This window comes from Gorilla gorilla, chromosome 7, assembly GCF_029281585.2.
Source record: "Gorilla gorilla gorilla isolate KB3781 chromosome 7, NHGRI_mGorGor1-v2.1_pri, whole genome shotgun sequence".
Taxonomy (NCBI): Eukaryota; Metazoa; Chordata; class Mammalia; order Primates; family Hominidae; genus Gorilla; species Gorilla gorilla.
The window spans coordinates 93,159,184-93,174,746 of record NC_073231.2 but is presented as its reverse complement, the minus strand read 5'-3'; the positions used below and the strand labels follow the sequence as shown (position 1 = coordinate 93,174,746).

The 15,563-nt window shown below is 32.5% G+C and overlaps 1 protein-coding gene across 5 annotated transcripts in view; it reads right to left on the bottom strand.

The window, feature by feature from the left end:
• CNBD1 (cyclic nucleotide binding domain containing 1) overlaps positions 1-15,563 on the bottom strand; it is a 623,001-nt gene that overhangs the window by 198,629 nt on the left and 408,809 nt on the right. For all 5 annotated transcript variants that reach the window (XR_008668004.2, XM_055349242.2, XM_055349243.2 and 2 more), the window contains 2 exons: positions 5,451-5,588; positions 3,582-3,714 (listed from right to left, as the gene is read on the bottom strand). Coding sequence is in view for 4 of the 5 variants with exons in the window: in XM_055349242.2 (XP_055205217.2) it covers positions 3,582-3,714; positions 5,451-5,588 (271 nt within the window). In the remaining variant the exon portion in view is untranslated. The remainder of the gene's footprint in view (positions 1-3,581; positions 3,715-5,450; positions 5,589-15,563) is intronic.

Sequence of the window (15,563 nt, the reverse complement as noted above, 5' to 3'; positions counted from 1 at the left end):
CTCTGTTTTTGAGACATAACTTTATGTAAAATAATAATGTATTGTTAAATTTTTAACATATGTAGATGCAATATATATAATAATAATAACATATAAAGGAGGAAATGGAAATAGAGCTATATGAGTCACATTTAAAACTGGAACTAAGTCAGTAAAAATCTGAAGTAGATTCTGCTAAATTGAAATTTATATGGTAAGACCTAAAGCAACCATAAAAAGTAACAAATATGGTGAAAAATCATTAAAAGAATTAATATGCTACACTAGAAAATATTGTCCAAGACAAAAGAGACCAGTGAAGGATGAATGAAGGAATAAAAAGGCATCACCATCACAGGTACTTGAATCACTGGCACCTCGAGGTATCAAACTGGTTCTGGGATGCTCAAGAGTGTCTCATGGGACTAAGACTTTTGATTCCCTGAAGAGTAAATTGAACTGGAAGAGACTGATGTCAAAAAATTGAAGGGATGTAGAGCCTATGTATTCTGTGACCGAAACACTCCACTTTTGGTTTGAGATAACTAGATATAATTTTGACTATTACTGTTATTATTATGATTTTCACATACTTTATCTTTTTGCACTAAATATGTTGCTGTAATTTTTTTAGTTTTTCCAATTAACATGTTTGCTATATCAAATCCTACCTGGAGAAAGATGGGGGCGTACTGACATAAGCAAGAAAACAACAAAATATGCATAAATAGTTAAATGTTTGCCAAGTCAGTTTACCATTTTTTCTTATATTCATGATACACATGGGAACAGGTTGATTAGTGACCTAAGCTGGTTGTCACTTTCAAGTTGGCCACATCTTGAAAGAATAACAACTGGGAAGACTTTAGCCGATGTGATATAAACCGGACACACCCAAATTATAAGCAACACTGTACATATTCATTATAATAAGGTTCCCTTGGCATATGAAGCAAAAGTAGGAAGATGTAAGAAGTTAACAAAGCAAATAGAGTCAGATACAAGCTTTACTTATTTCATTGATTGCCAAGGATTAATCCTAAACTCTATCAAGCTTTTGAATAATTAACTAAATCCCTCTGAAACTCTATCCACTGTACATTCTTAAAATAAGATCAAAACACACATAATTATGCTTGGAAATCATACTACTGCTAATTTTCAAACCAGATAATAAAAGTGTAATTTGAGCTACATTCTCTACATTCTCTGATAAAAATTCAAACTAAATCTTGAGTAAACAGTCAGGAAGTATTATAATCCAATTCCTCTCTTTGATATATCAAGTTTGTCACTACCATAAAAGAAAATTAGATGAATTTGACAGGACTTATTCTTCACGTAGGTATATTTATTTATAAAAACTTCAGTCTTTCAGAACTCATAGGGCTTTGGTGATTATCAGATGAAATTGTCATTCTTCTCTAAGGAGGATAAATATTTTCTAAAACTATGAAAGTACCACACATTTATATGTTTGGGAATAGGTGAGAAAACAATATTATTTTGACTTATTGAATAGACTCACAGATTGTCCAATGCAATCAGTAGTTTAACAAACACCACCGTTTATTTTTCAAGATATTTACAAAAAAGAACTTGAATTCAATATTAGTCTAGGAAACAGTATGTTAACTGTCTCAGTACCTTTTTAGCTCTTTGATGCAAAATTTTAGTACTTTTGATCGATATTTTAGATCAAGAGACAGATTATTATCTTAGTAATCAAACATATTAAAACACATAATGATTCTCCCCTTTCCAAATTTCAAATTCTTTTGGATCCCCTAATTTAAAATATCTTTATGATGGTCTCTTTCCTCTTTTCTAATCACCTCAAAAATATTAATATAATGATAGATGGGCAAGGATTGGATATTATATTTTTATTAAAAGCATGGAAGAGAGGCAAGGATCAAAATTTGATATTTCTGATACAAAGTGGGAAACCTGTGACAAAACCGTGACAAATCCAAAACAACCATAAAAAATAAAGCAACCATGAAAAATAGCAAATATGGTGAAAAATTATTATAAGAATTAATATGCTACGTTAGAAAACATTGTCCAAAACAAAAGAGACCAGTGAAGGATGAATGAAGGAACAAAAAGGCATCACCATCACAGGTACTTGAATCAGTGGCACCTGGAGGTATCAAACTGGTTCTGGGATGCTCATCTGTTTCTATGTAATAAACATGGAGAATTTAGAAATATTCAATTCCCGATTTTTTACAAGTCAGTTTACTACTTGCCTTCCATTTGTACTTTTGGTTAAAAAAGTGCCATTTATAACTAATTAGGAAAAAATATGTCATAAACAAAAACAATACTACAAATATTCAAATTTATGAGCAAAAATAGTTATTTGACTAAACATGGATTAAATGCTACATCTCAAAAACATGATAAATAAAATATAAATGCAAGCAGTAGAAGGAAATTTGGAAGAAATACGAGAAAGGTTTTAGATTCTCACCAAATTTAAGTGGTTTATTAGAGTATCCCTGCTTTTTAAAGCATAAACTTGCCTCTAATGATATTTACTTTTTTTCAGTAAAAGAACTCCTGGTATGCTGAACCTCGTTTTCCTGTGTTACAGTGTTTCCCTCAAAGGATACCTTAGCCAGATTTCATAACTAGTCTGCCATGTTTTTATTATTAAAATAGTTGCTATCTAGAATTTACCAATCAGATTCATTCGTTTTAGAACTTTAATCTCAAACTTAAATTAAAAATGTCCCTCACTATAATTGTGGCTTTGCAGACTTGGGGTAGAAGTATTTCTTTCAAACACTTCCTCTTCCATTATAATCTAAGTTCTGGCTCCTTCACCGGCTGTGAGGAAAGAGAGGCGAGGTCGCCATCCTCTCTCTGTTATCTGTGGCTGGCTGTCTCTCATGTAGCAATTGTGTTTCCTTACCAAAAGAGACCTAAAGCTCTGGCCCATCCTACCACAGTTCCTTTTGGGTTAGCAACCCTTGTTAAATTGGCTTTCATAGATGGACAAATCATGCAAAATGACTCAATACCACCTACACTTTTTGTGTACACATAATCCAGGAAATCCGTGCATCCTTGCTATGCTGAATATTGAAAATGTAGGTGCTTCACTGCTGCTTTCTCTTATCTAGGCCTCACTCATTCTCCATAATTATTTTTTTCCACGGCTAATATATGTAGCACAAGTACAGATTAGCAAACTTGCTGCTTAAATAGTTATCCACCCAGGAAAAAGGAAAAGAAAAAAATGTTTTTTTTCTTTTTCTCCTGTGTGAGTGGCTATACCCTCTAGTATTTATCCTTTTCAGTTTGGCCCTTATAGTAACTGTCAGGGTGGAGCAAGTGGGGAACAGTTATAGGGAGTAGAGAGAGATGTTAAAAGTAAGGTTAGTCCTGAGACCACACTTCAAGCCAGTACAGTATCATTTTTAATAAAAAGCAGGAAATAATCTAAATGTCCAATTCAAATGTTATTATCAAATAAATTAGAGAATATTTATATGAAGAAATATTGTATAAAATATTACAACTATGAAGAATTTCAGTTCCAATAATATAACAGAATGCAAACAAAATGATCTAAATTGCATTAAACTTACCATGACCTGGAGGAAATTTTTTCCATTTAAGGAGTGCAATTAGCTCATATATGGATAAAGTAGGCCATTCCTCATAATAAGGACACTTACGGATTAATTTCAACTTTTGCATATTTTCAAGTTTTATTTTTTCCTAAAATAGAATGTCATTATCAAATTTTTAATAATAGGCAATTTAAAATCAAAGAAATAGCAAATAGATAAATGGTGAGAGAAGTAAAATAAAGGCCATATGAATATAAGTTAGTATAGAATACATTTGAATTTTATCTGAGCATCACTCTATGGCCACATAGACATACTAAAATATTAATCTTCAGATCTAATTACTAAAATTATATTTGCTCACCTTTCATAATATATTATACTTCTATAAATGTTTTAGAAGTTTTTAAAAACCCTGTCATAGTCAAGATTAAACTAAAAAGTTGTGTTTGATAAAATCAAGTAACTGGTACTGATATTTGGGAAATAAAAACAAAACATACAGAATTTTTTGTTAAAGCTAGCCACTCTGAAAATCAAAACAAATAAACATCAGGGATTTGGAATAACGTTGAATTCTGAGAGAATTACCTGCACTACTGACACTGGGACCACTAAATCATAAGAATTCCCCACCACTGGAGACCCGAGAAGATGGATGTCTTCTCAACTCCACTCCACATGAGCACTGAACCATGGCTTATGCCAGCTTTCTGCAGGACCTGCACCTGGCTTAAGCTCATTCAAAAAAAGATGAAACAGCAGGATCATGGAAACCTTTCAATCCCATTATTTTTTATTTATTTATTTATTTTTGAGATGGAGGTTCACTCTTGTTGCCCAGGCTGGAGTGTAATGGTGCGATCTTTCCTCACCACAAACTCCACTTCCTGGGTTCAAGCAATTCTCCTGCCTCAGCCTCCCGAGTAGCTGGGATTACAGGCATGCACCACCATATCCGGCTAATTTTGTATTTTCAGTAGAGACAGGGTTTCTCCATGTTGGTCAGGCTGGTCTCGAACTCCCGACCTCAGGTGATCTGCCTGCCTTGGTCTCCTAAAGTGCTGGGATTACAGGGATGTGCCACCAAGCCCGGCTAATTTTGTCTTTTTAGTAGAGAAGGGGTTTCTCCATGTTGGTCAGGCTGGCTCGAACTCTCCACCTCAGGTGATACACCCTCCTCGGCCTCCCAAAGTGCTGAGATTACAGGCATGAGCCACCGCCCCTAGCCTCAATCTCATTATTTATACAAACTTCCTCTGATATCCAAAGGAGGAATAATAGGAGTCAAGAAAAAATTTGGATTTGATTAGAAGAGAATAAATTATCAAACTTTAAGTAAATGAAGTTATCTTAAAAACGCAGAATTAGGGAATCAGAAATAAGTTGTTATCACTTATTCATGCAGCTCTGAGTTTGATATCTGTTGTAATTATGAAATATCATGCCAATCACATTCAAGTATTTTTCCTTTTAAAGTAGACTATAGAGACTGGGAAAGCAGCAGTACTATTATCTGTCTTATTATTCTAGTATTCTTAGCATATGACATGCTGTGGACATGCAAAACACATATTTGTTGAATGAATGAATGAATGAGTGAATGAATGAATGAATAAATTAGTGAGTTTAAAATTAATGAAAAGCCAAAAGGTATTTAAAAATTACCTGAAATATATTCATTGAGACCTTTGTTTACACCTCACCTACCTATCACCAGCACTCTTAAGTGATTTTTGTCAAATAAACAACATTTTTATGGTCTCTAGGTTAAATTAAAATTTAAAAATAAAACAGATATAGCTGTCTTTGTCTAGAGAATCAAAATGTAGCTTGAGTTTATGCCCAATTTTTGTTTATATAAAATATTAGATATCATCTTACCTCCTTTATCTTTGCATATCCCTTTGCTGGGATTTTAAGAATTTCACAATCGTCTTCTGTCACCACCGAGAACATCTGTGTTTCTGATTCAATCTGAGGTATAACTTCCAGAGTCCCAAAGGTACTCCATTTGCTAAGCTGTAAAAATACCAGAGACAATTTAATGTTTATTACCACTCATCAACATAAAAATGCCAGTGAAGGATTGGATTGTAGGTCAAGCTTTCATTCTATGAAAGAGGGGGTTCTAAACTGTCTCTGCATGGATGGCTCCTACTACTTCTGCTCGATGTCACTTCCCAAGGCAAGAGAAATGGCCGTTCTTTTTCACCGACATGAAGAAAATAACATAAAAAATCTTCTGTTTTATTCAGTGATTTAAAGTGCCTATGAGAGTGTTTGGAATATAGCAGCCATTCAATAAATAGTAGTTGAAAGAATGAAGAAATATTGTATACTTATATATATGATCTTCTGTTTGTTTTATTATCACATGTTGGTAGTATTCAGTAATAACAAAAATGAATAAAATGTTAAACAGTATATAAACCATTAATATTTATGGATGATTGCTTAATTTAATATGTAAACGATAAATATTAGGCATGGAAAAATGTTACTACTAGAATACATGTCATGAGTTATTAGGTTATAATGATATTATATATAGTTGCACAGAGAACCTACATTTATATTTACCCAGGAAAAAGTGGAGGGCATGTGAAGGATAAGGAGCGTATTTTTATGAGAGGCTGAGGAGCTTCTTAGGGAAAACATCAGGTCGATATGCCTATCTAAGATGATATGGGAAAACTTCCATTTTTCTACTTCAAATCCATTGACTATTTTTCTTTTTAACTAAATGCATAACTGAGCTCGAATCTGCAAGTCCAAATATATAGAGGAAATTAAAAATGTCAAACAGTCACAGCTGAGGCCAAAGTGGGCCACAGTCCTATCAAACCCAAATAAGGTCCTGAAGAGCTGAGTTCTGTGGCTTGTTGTACATGTAGGAACAGGAGATGGGACTCAGAGCCATGCAAGGTGAGAGCCTGGAATTGCGCCTCCTTGCCTAAAGTCTAGGAACTTGGAGGATTGCCCCAGTTGTGAAGTGGGGACAGGAAGAACTACATCCAGTACTTTATGAAAGCCACATAGAAGCTGGCTATCCAGCCATGAAACTGGACAGAATTGTTAGAAAATCAAGAACCTAGGTCTGCAACTTGAATGAGTACAGAGCATACACTTATGCATAGTAGAAGACCCAAAGCTGAAAAATCAATAAAAAGCCTGGTACACAACTAGTAAAACTCCTAGGATCCAGGAAGGTATTATACAAACTTAACCTTATGTATAAATTCAGAGAGAAAGGAACTCCCACAGAAAGCAATCCTTGCTGATGACAAAATCTTAATAAAAAAAATTACAAGTCACAAAAATGAATAAACCCCTATAAAGGGAAGTCCATGAAGAAGGAGAAAAAAATTGAACAACCTAAAAGAAACTACAAATATTTAAAATGTGTAGACTATAAAAATCAGAACATGACATGATGGAAGCAAAAAGAAGTATTTTGGAAAAGAATAAAATAAAACTTCTGTAAATAATGGTCACAATAATTTGTAGATTAAAGATAATTTTAAAAAGAATTCATTACATGGATAATATACAAGAAAATACTCTGGAATAAAATGTAGAAGAAATGGAAATAAGAAGGGGGTTGTAATAGCTACAGAAGATAGATGGAGACCATTTAGCATATATCTAACAGAAATTCTAGAAGAAACTGAAAAGAATGGGAAAATGGTGATACATAAGTGATAATGGCTGCAAGTTTTCCAGAGCTGAGGGAAGAAGTGAGTTGTCCAAACCAGGCAACACACAAAACTGAAAGATGCATTTGCTTTTATATTCCTGCTCAGGATTTGGTATATTCTCCTAATCTTTCTCCTCTGCTAGATCTCCTATTTACAATCTCATTAGCCAGCAATAATTTCAAGCAGATATTGTCCACTTACATTTTTTCAATTTATCTATTGTTTTAGGGAGTTAGTTGGAATTACCTAATAAGCCATTATGAAAGCAAAAATCATCCATGACTTTGAATAATATTAAGGCTTTCTTTCTCAATTAATTAAAAAATATCATCAGACTCCCTAATATTAATAATTAGGAAATTATAAAACTTCCAATACGCCTTACACACCAATTATTTTAGTTGAATTATTTTTAAAAGTATTAATATTTATAATTTTCTGTTTTGTTCTGTAAATATGGTTATCTTAAAAGTGCTCAGGAAAAATAACTTTCAACCCAGAATTCTTTATTTACTTGAAATAGCAATTTAGAGTAAGAGTAAAGAAACAAGATAATAATTTTAGACATTATAAGAAACAAATGACTAAAAGATGAATTTCAGCTAGAACAATACTGAATCCAAAATGGAGGGCAAATAATTAGCTAAAAACATTGGTAAATGTAAATAGCATTATTGACATATAATAATTTTAGAATGACTAATATGGTACTCTTTTAAAATAAGAGAGATTTAAATTGCTTTCAAACACTAACTCAGAAGAGACAAGCAGAAAGTTAGAATTAAAATATTTGAGAATCTTTATATTCTTGGGCTAGGAAAGAAAAATATTGTATAGGTTTCCTTCAAATTACAAATTTAATTATATACAAGTTGAAAAAAAGTACAATGACAAAAAAATAAAGTGATGAAGTGAGGGATATTTCCTACAAAAATGGCAAATATAAAGAATAATACCTCAAATATCTAATAAACATCTATAATTTGACTTAAAGAAGAGAAAATAACCAAAACAAATAGTTATTGAAAAATACCAAAAATATTTTTAGAAGAAAAATTATTTCCAGAAGAGATGAACCAAATGACTCACACACAAAAGAAACCTGCTCAATCTCAGTAGGAGACAGAAAATTGTAATTAATGTCATAATACCACACGGTTTTTATCCACCAGATTGAAAATATTAAAGTCCTCTAACCTATGGTATTAGGGAGATAACTTTCATTTATAACTCTGGAAACTGTAAAAACCTTTAAAAATGAGAAATTATCTGGCAATATCTATTAAAATAAACTAAAAAATGTATGCAGTGTCTTACCCAGAAACGCATCTCCTAAGAATCTACCTTGTAGAAATAAATACATTTTAAGGAATTCAACCAAGTCTAAGTTTTAATATTCTGGTAAAAATTAGTTACATGTATATATATATATATGTATATATATATATATATATCTTATCCTGGAAGAATTCTGATGAAAAAAACAAATAGTAGATAGTATATTAAAAATTGTTTTTTACAAAATGAACAGTTAGAAAAACAGTAATCCATATGTGTATGTAGTTGTTTAAGTGCCAGTGTCAATTCAGAGGAAGATGTGCAAGCACACATGTCAGGCTGATATGGTTCATATGTTCAGGGGATAGTGATGGAGCTAAACTGGCAGAATATTTATTAAAATTTCCTCCAACCTCCTTGTATTTGTTTCAATGGCCATAAAAAGTATGTATTACATTTGTAAATTTTAGACACTTATTAAAGAAATTTAAAATGTGACTTTGAAACAGAATGCTGAGTTATCTTCCATACATGTGTTATTTGTTTTGATACCTTTAAAAATATACATAAAATATCTAAATGATATACGGCAGATGATTACAGTTGTTATATCCAAAAACTGCAGGTAATAATCATGGTCTACTTTATATTCTGTATTTTCTGAATTTTTAATAAATATAGCAGTTCTTAAGTGAGACAACACTATAAAGCTATTTACTTTATAGCTCAGTCTCTCTCAATTTTTTTGAAAATATCATCTATTAAGGCTACATAGATAATCCTCTTCTGGTGGGGATAGTTGGCAGAGTTGCACAGACGGAACAGTTTCTCATACTTGTAAATTCTGATGTTATTTTACTGAAAAATAAATTGACAACTAAGTTTATTGAGAAATGATGTATTCTCATGCTTTTTTTCAACTTCTATAATAATACATAACCCGAACAATCTCCCTCTGAATAAGAATTGGTAAATCTATAAATCTTTCTTTTGAATAAAGTCATAATGTTGAGATTTGTTCTAAACTGCGTTTATAAAAATACCATTTCCTGAAAAACAGAAGTATTTCATAGGTATAATTTTTGTCCCTATTTTTTCCATTGCTTTTAGCCTCCAGGCATTTACACATTAAATAAGATCCATAAGTAAAATTAGAGCTACTATTTTTAAATAGTAGCTTGCTCTAAACTTTGCACAACATGTTTTTTCTTTTCTAAGGGGCTGATGAAATGGACCAAAAAAAACACAAATATCAGGCACTCATAATCTCGTCAATAGATGAACTTCTTGAACTTCTAATATATTATTCCATAGTTTGTGATTATTTGTACATCTATTTTTCTTGAATGAGTTTCTATTAGCTTTAATTATATTCTCAAAGTTGTCTAAGTCTCCAAAGAAGAGTAATAAGCACTGCTCCAGATTTAAAAAAATTATTTTTCTCCAAAGATTTAGACTCCAATGGCCTTTATAAAAAGTGCATTCTCAAAACCAAACCATGATAAGAAAAGATTAGAAAGACATTGCATTTTATAATATTTCACATGCTTCGGGAGAATGTGGGACTATACACTGATATCTGGAAGGTAAAGTTGGAACTAACTGAATGTGAGAATCTGATGGGGACCTAATACATTCCATTAGCTGAGGGATGGGTCTGTATGCTTAAATAGAAATTTTCTGGATAAATTTATTCCAAACCTATATGCTGAATCAAAGAGGATCACCTTTTCAATTATAGAAAAAAAATATCTTTCAGGATAATATGAATATGCACTTTCTAAGTAAAACCCACAAATCAAATCAGTTTGTAAATGTAGCCAATAAATTTCTCCTTAAAAGTTGGCAAAGCATGGCTTCCTATTATGTCCCTCATACATATAAATATATTATTTTTCAATCCTTGCCTTTCTGAGAAGTGGAAAAGGTAATATAAAGCATTTCCTTTTTACCTGTGGTTTCACTACACAGATGTAGTTATATTTATACATATATATAAAAATATATAATCTCTATATAAAACATAAGCATATTTACTTGTATATTTTGAGGTAACAATTTTTAGTGCATATACATTTCATACTCATTATGAAATATCTTTATTTTTAATGATGCTCTTGCAATAAAATCTACTTTGCCTACTATAGTACAGCTACTTTGGCCTTCTGGTTAGTATAATCTGGTTTATCTGTTATTTTACTTTGCAACTTTCTGTATCCTTCCAATAAGGTGGGTAATCATACAGGGTATTGCTTTATGCAATATGACAATCTTTGTTTTTTAATGAAAAGTATTTAGTCTGTTTACGTTTAATGTATATTTGCTTTTAAATCTGCCATCTTAATATTTGCTATTTTTCTATTTCTCTGTGTCATTTCCTACTTATTGCTAAATTTTGAGCTAATCAAATATTTTTTCTATATTTTATGTTCTCTTTTAACTTATATATTCTTTTATTATCATTTTGTTGATTAGTCTAGTTATTACCAATGCATCCTTGTCTTACTAAAGTGTACCCTAAATTACAGTGTCCCTCATTATGCCTGGAAGATACATTCCAGACTGTTTTTGCATGCAGAAATTGCAGATAATACTGAATCCTATATGTGTTTTTTTCCTTTACATATGTATCTATGATAAAGTTTACTTTATAAATTAGGCACAATAAAAGATTAACAAAAATAACTATTAAGTAGAAAAATTATAAATTTAGAAAAAAATTTAAACATAATAATGGAATTTTCAGACCAAAGTTGACCTCAGGTTACTGAAACTGGAAAGTGAAACCACAGATCAGAAGGAAGTGCTATATTACCTTTTCCACTTTTCAGAAAGGCAAGGATTGAAAATGTTTTTACACCATTCTCTTGCTGTTTTTGCTACTTCTGATGTATTTTATTTCTATATACATGTAGGAACTTCACAAGGAATAATATTGATTTATACAGTCAGCTAATATTTAGATTTATCCACATATTCACCAAGAAGTTTCTTTGTTCTTCAGTTCTTTCTACTTTTCTGTACTTGAATTCTGGATAACTTTGTTTCTGCCAAAGTTTGTCTCCTTGTCATCCCTTTTACTGTAACTTTGCTTGCAATGAGATCCTTCTTTACTCTTTGTCTGAATACAACGTTATTTTGCCTTCATTCAAAAAGATGGTTTTACTGGTTATAAAAGTCTAGGTCAGAAGTTACTTTTTTTCCTGAATGCTTTAAAAATATATGTTATTGTTCTCTGGCATTCATTATTTGTTAAGAGTTCATTAAAATTTACCTTGGAGTGTGTTTCTTTTTTGTCTACTTTGACTTTTAACTATCTTTGATTTACATTAGTTTAATTTTTATGTGTCTAGTTGTGGTTGTCTCACTTGTAATTCATACAGCAACTTAAGTCTGTTATTAGATGTCTTTCCACAGTCAGAAAAAAATTTCAATCAGTACCGCTTCAGGCAGGACTAAATATTGTTTCTACTATATTTCTTATTTATCCTTGTGTTGGGCTTTTAATTGCATACTTATGAGAATTTTTCATTTCTCATATCTAACTTATGTTCTTTTCTATTATTCATCTTTTTTCTTCTTCATATTTACTTATGACATGTTCTACTAATCAACTTTCCAGTTTAGTAACTCTCTTCTTCAGTGTCTAATCTGCTAATAACTACATCTATTGAGTTATTAATTTCATTTTACATTTTTAAGTTATGAAGCTTCCATTTTCTTATTTATTGTTCACAATTCTAGTTTCTTTCATTGTCAGATATGATCTTGGAAATATTATTATTATTGTGAACTAATAACTCCAATATCTAAATTACCTGTGTGTTTGTTTCTACTGATTTTTTATTGTTTGTAAAAAATGTTGTCTTGTGTTTTGACATTCCTGGTAACTTTTTAGTCAATGCTGGATGTTGTGTATGAAAACCATTGATTGTTCTAGATATGTCATCTTTCTCTGAGGTACTTTATTTTTCTCACAGTCAATTAGTATAGGAGCAGACTAAATGGCCCCAATCAATAATTGAGGTATTTTGAGACTGGTTTTCAGTCTTTAGGACAGTGTTTTGGTTCTGGGTTTCAACTGATAGACTGACATATTTTTCAGAACCTCTTATACTTGACAGACCCAGGACTCCTAATTTCTGTCTATAAAATACATGAGACTGGCGAAAGTTCTACTTCTTAAATTTGTAGCTACATATTACTCAAATTCTATGATGGTTCATTTTATGTGTCAATTTGACTGGATCACGGAGTGTCCAAATATTTGGTCAAACATTTTTCTGTGTGTTTCTCCGGAGATGTCTTTGGATGAGTTCTGATTTAAATTGGTAAAGATTAACATTTAGATACGTAAACTGAGTAAATCAGATTACCCTCCATACTGTGGGTGGGTCTTATCCAAAAAGTTAAAGGCCTGTATAGCATAAAAGGCTGACCTTCCCCTGAATAAGACAGAATTATCCTCCTTGACAGCTTGAGAACAGGTACATTACCTCTTTCTGGCTCTACAGCAGTTTTCAGCCATCATACTCAAACTTGGACATCACCTCTGCAGATTATGGACCTGCCAGCCTCCATAATTACCTGAGCAAATTCCTTATAATAAATCTATACATATACATATATGCATATGTGTATATATATATATATAAATGACCCATCATGATTCAGCACTTTCATAAATGTAAGAAGGAACTATTGAATAGTTAATTCAACCAGATGTATATTTCCAAAAAAAAAAAATTATTCAAGCTCCATTTTCTCTGGTTCCCTTTTCTCAGTATCTTGGCCCCTCAAGGCCTGACTGTCTGGGTAGACTAAACACAGATTCATGGTGCTCTGGCATTCTAAGGTTCCTGTAAGTTCTATTCACTATTTTCTGCTCATTTGTTTATCCTTATGATGCTTGCAAGTTGTTGGATGTCTCTAAGGAAAAGCAGCAGGACATGTCTGGCTCGAAATAATGTATTTCCCTTCTTTCTTGAATTATAGCCACTCTAATCTTGGTTCCCTTGATTGCTCTTCAAAACCTTCAAACTGTTATTAACTTGGTGTTATTCAGCTTTTATAGTTGTTCTCAGCAAGGGGATTGGTCTGATGCAAGCTACTTCACCATGGTATAAAGCAGACTGACATTCAATAGATTAAAGCAACTGAGCTTCCTTTAAACAAGATCTACTTCCGTTTCTCCGTTTCTGTTGTTTGGACTGTTTTTTCTCGCTTGCCCTTATCAACGCATTATGAAGTGAGTAACAAAATTATTCAGAACAAGCAACCAGACCATGGCATCCAAGCCTTTTCTCATAAAGGTGGAGATTCTGGTAAAGTAAACCAAAAATTTCTACATAAATTATTGCTTTTAATAGGAAAAAATGTCCTGAAGAGCCTGAATCTCATTTTGATATTTTTTCCCTTAAATAAAATAAAAACTGAAAGAAGGATCAAGATGACAGCATCTTAATAAAAGGAAGGCATTGGTAACATCCAAGGAAAAATAATTTCTACATATAGACAGGAAGACATTAATTGTAGGTGATAAGCAAGCCAACTAATATCAATGTATTAGTAACAAAGACTCTCCAATGCCTATACTATTTATACGTATTAGATAGTAATGAGAGTAATGAATTTACCATTGATTCCTACTGTGAGGGTTATATTTGTCATATGTGTGTGTCATTTTTAAAACTTATTTGTCCTTCAGGTCCCTTGTAAGGTGGATTACTAGGTTTTTTATTCTCTTTGAAGCAATTGTGAATGGGAGTTCACTCATGATTTGGCTCTCTGTCTGTTATTGGTGTATAAGAATGCTTGTGATTTTTGTACATTGATTTTGTATCCTGAGACTTTGCTGAAGTTGCTTATCAGCTTAAGGAGATTTTGGGCTGAGACAATGGGGTTTTCTAGATATACAATCATGTCGTCTGCAAACAGGGACAATTTGACTTCCTCTTTTCCTAATTGAATACCCTTTATTTCCTTCTCCTGCCTAATTGCCCTGGCCAGAACTTCCAACACTATGTTGAATAGGAGTGGTGAGAGAGGGCATCCCTGTCTTGTGCCAGTTTTCAAAGGGAATGCTTCCAGTTTTTGCCCATTCAGTATGATATTGGCTGTGGGTTTGTCATAGATAGCTCTTATTATTTTGAGATACGTCCCATCAATACGTAATTTATTGAGAGTTTTTAGCATGAAGAGTTGTTGAATTTTGTCAAAGGCCTTTTCTGCATCTACTGGACCTCTTCAAGGAGAACTACAAACCACTGCTCAATGAAATAAAAGAGGATACAAACAAATGGAAGAACACTCCATGCTCATGGGTAGGAAGAATCAATATCGTGAAAATGGCCATACTGCCCAAGGTAATTTATAGATTCAATGCCATCCCCATCAAGCTACCAATGACTTTCTTCACAGAATTGGAAAAAACTACTTTAAAGGTCATATGGCACCAAAAAAGAGCCCGCATCACCAAGTCAATCCTAAGCCAAAAGAACAAAGCTGAAGGCATCACACTACCTGACTTCAAACTATACTACAAGGCTACGGTAACCAAAACAGCATGGTACTGGTACCAAAACAGAGATACAGATCAATGGAACAGAACAGAGCCCTCAGAAATAACGCCGCATATCTACAACCATTTGATCTTTGACAAACCTGAGAAAAACAAGCAATGGGGAAAGGATTCCCTATTTAATAAATGGTGCTGGGAAAACTGGCTAGCCATATATAGAAAGCTGAAACTGGATCCCTTCCTTACACCTTATACAAAAATTACTTCAAGATGGATTAAAGACTTAAACGTTAGACCTAAAACCATAGAAACCCTAGAAGAAAACCTAGGCATTACCATTCAGGACACAGGCATGGGCAAGGTCTTCATGTCTAAAACACCAAAAGCAATGGCAACAAAAGACAAAATTGACAAATGGGATCTCATTAAACTAAAGAGCTTCTGCACAGCAAAAGAAACTACCATCAGAGTGAACAGGCAACCTACAAAATGGGAGAA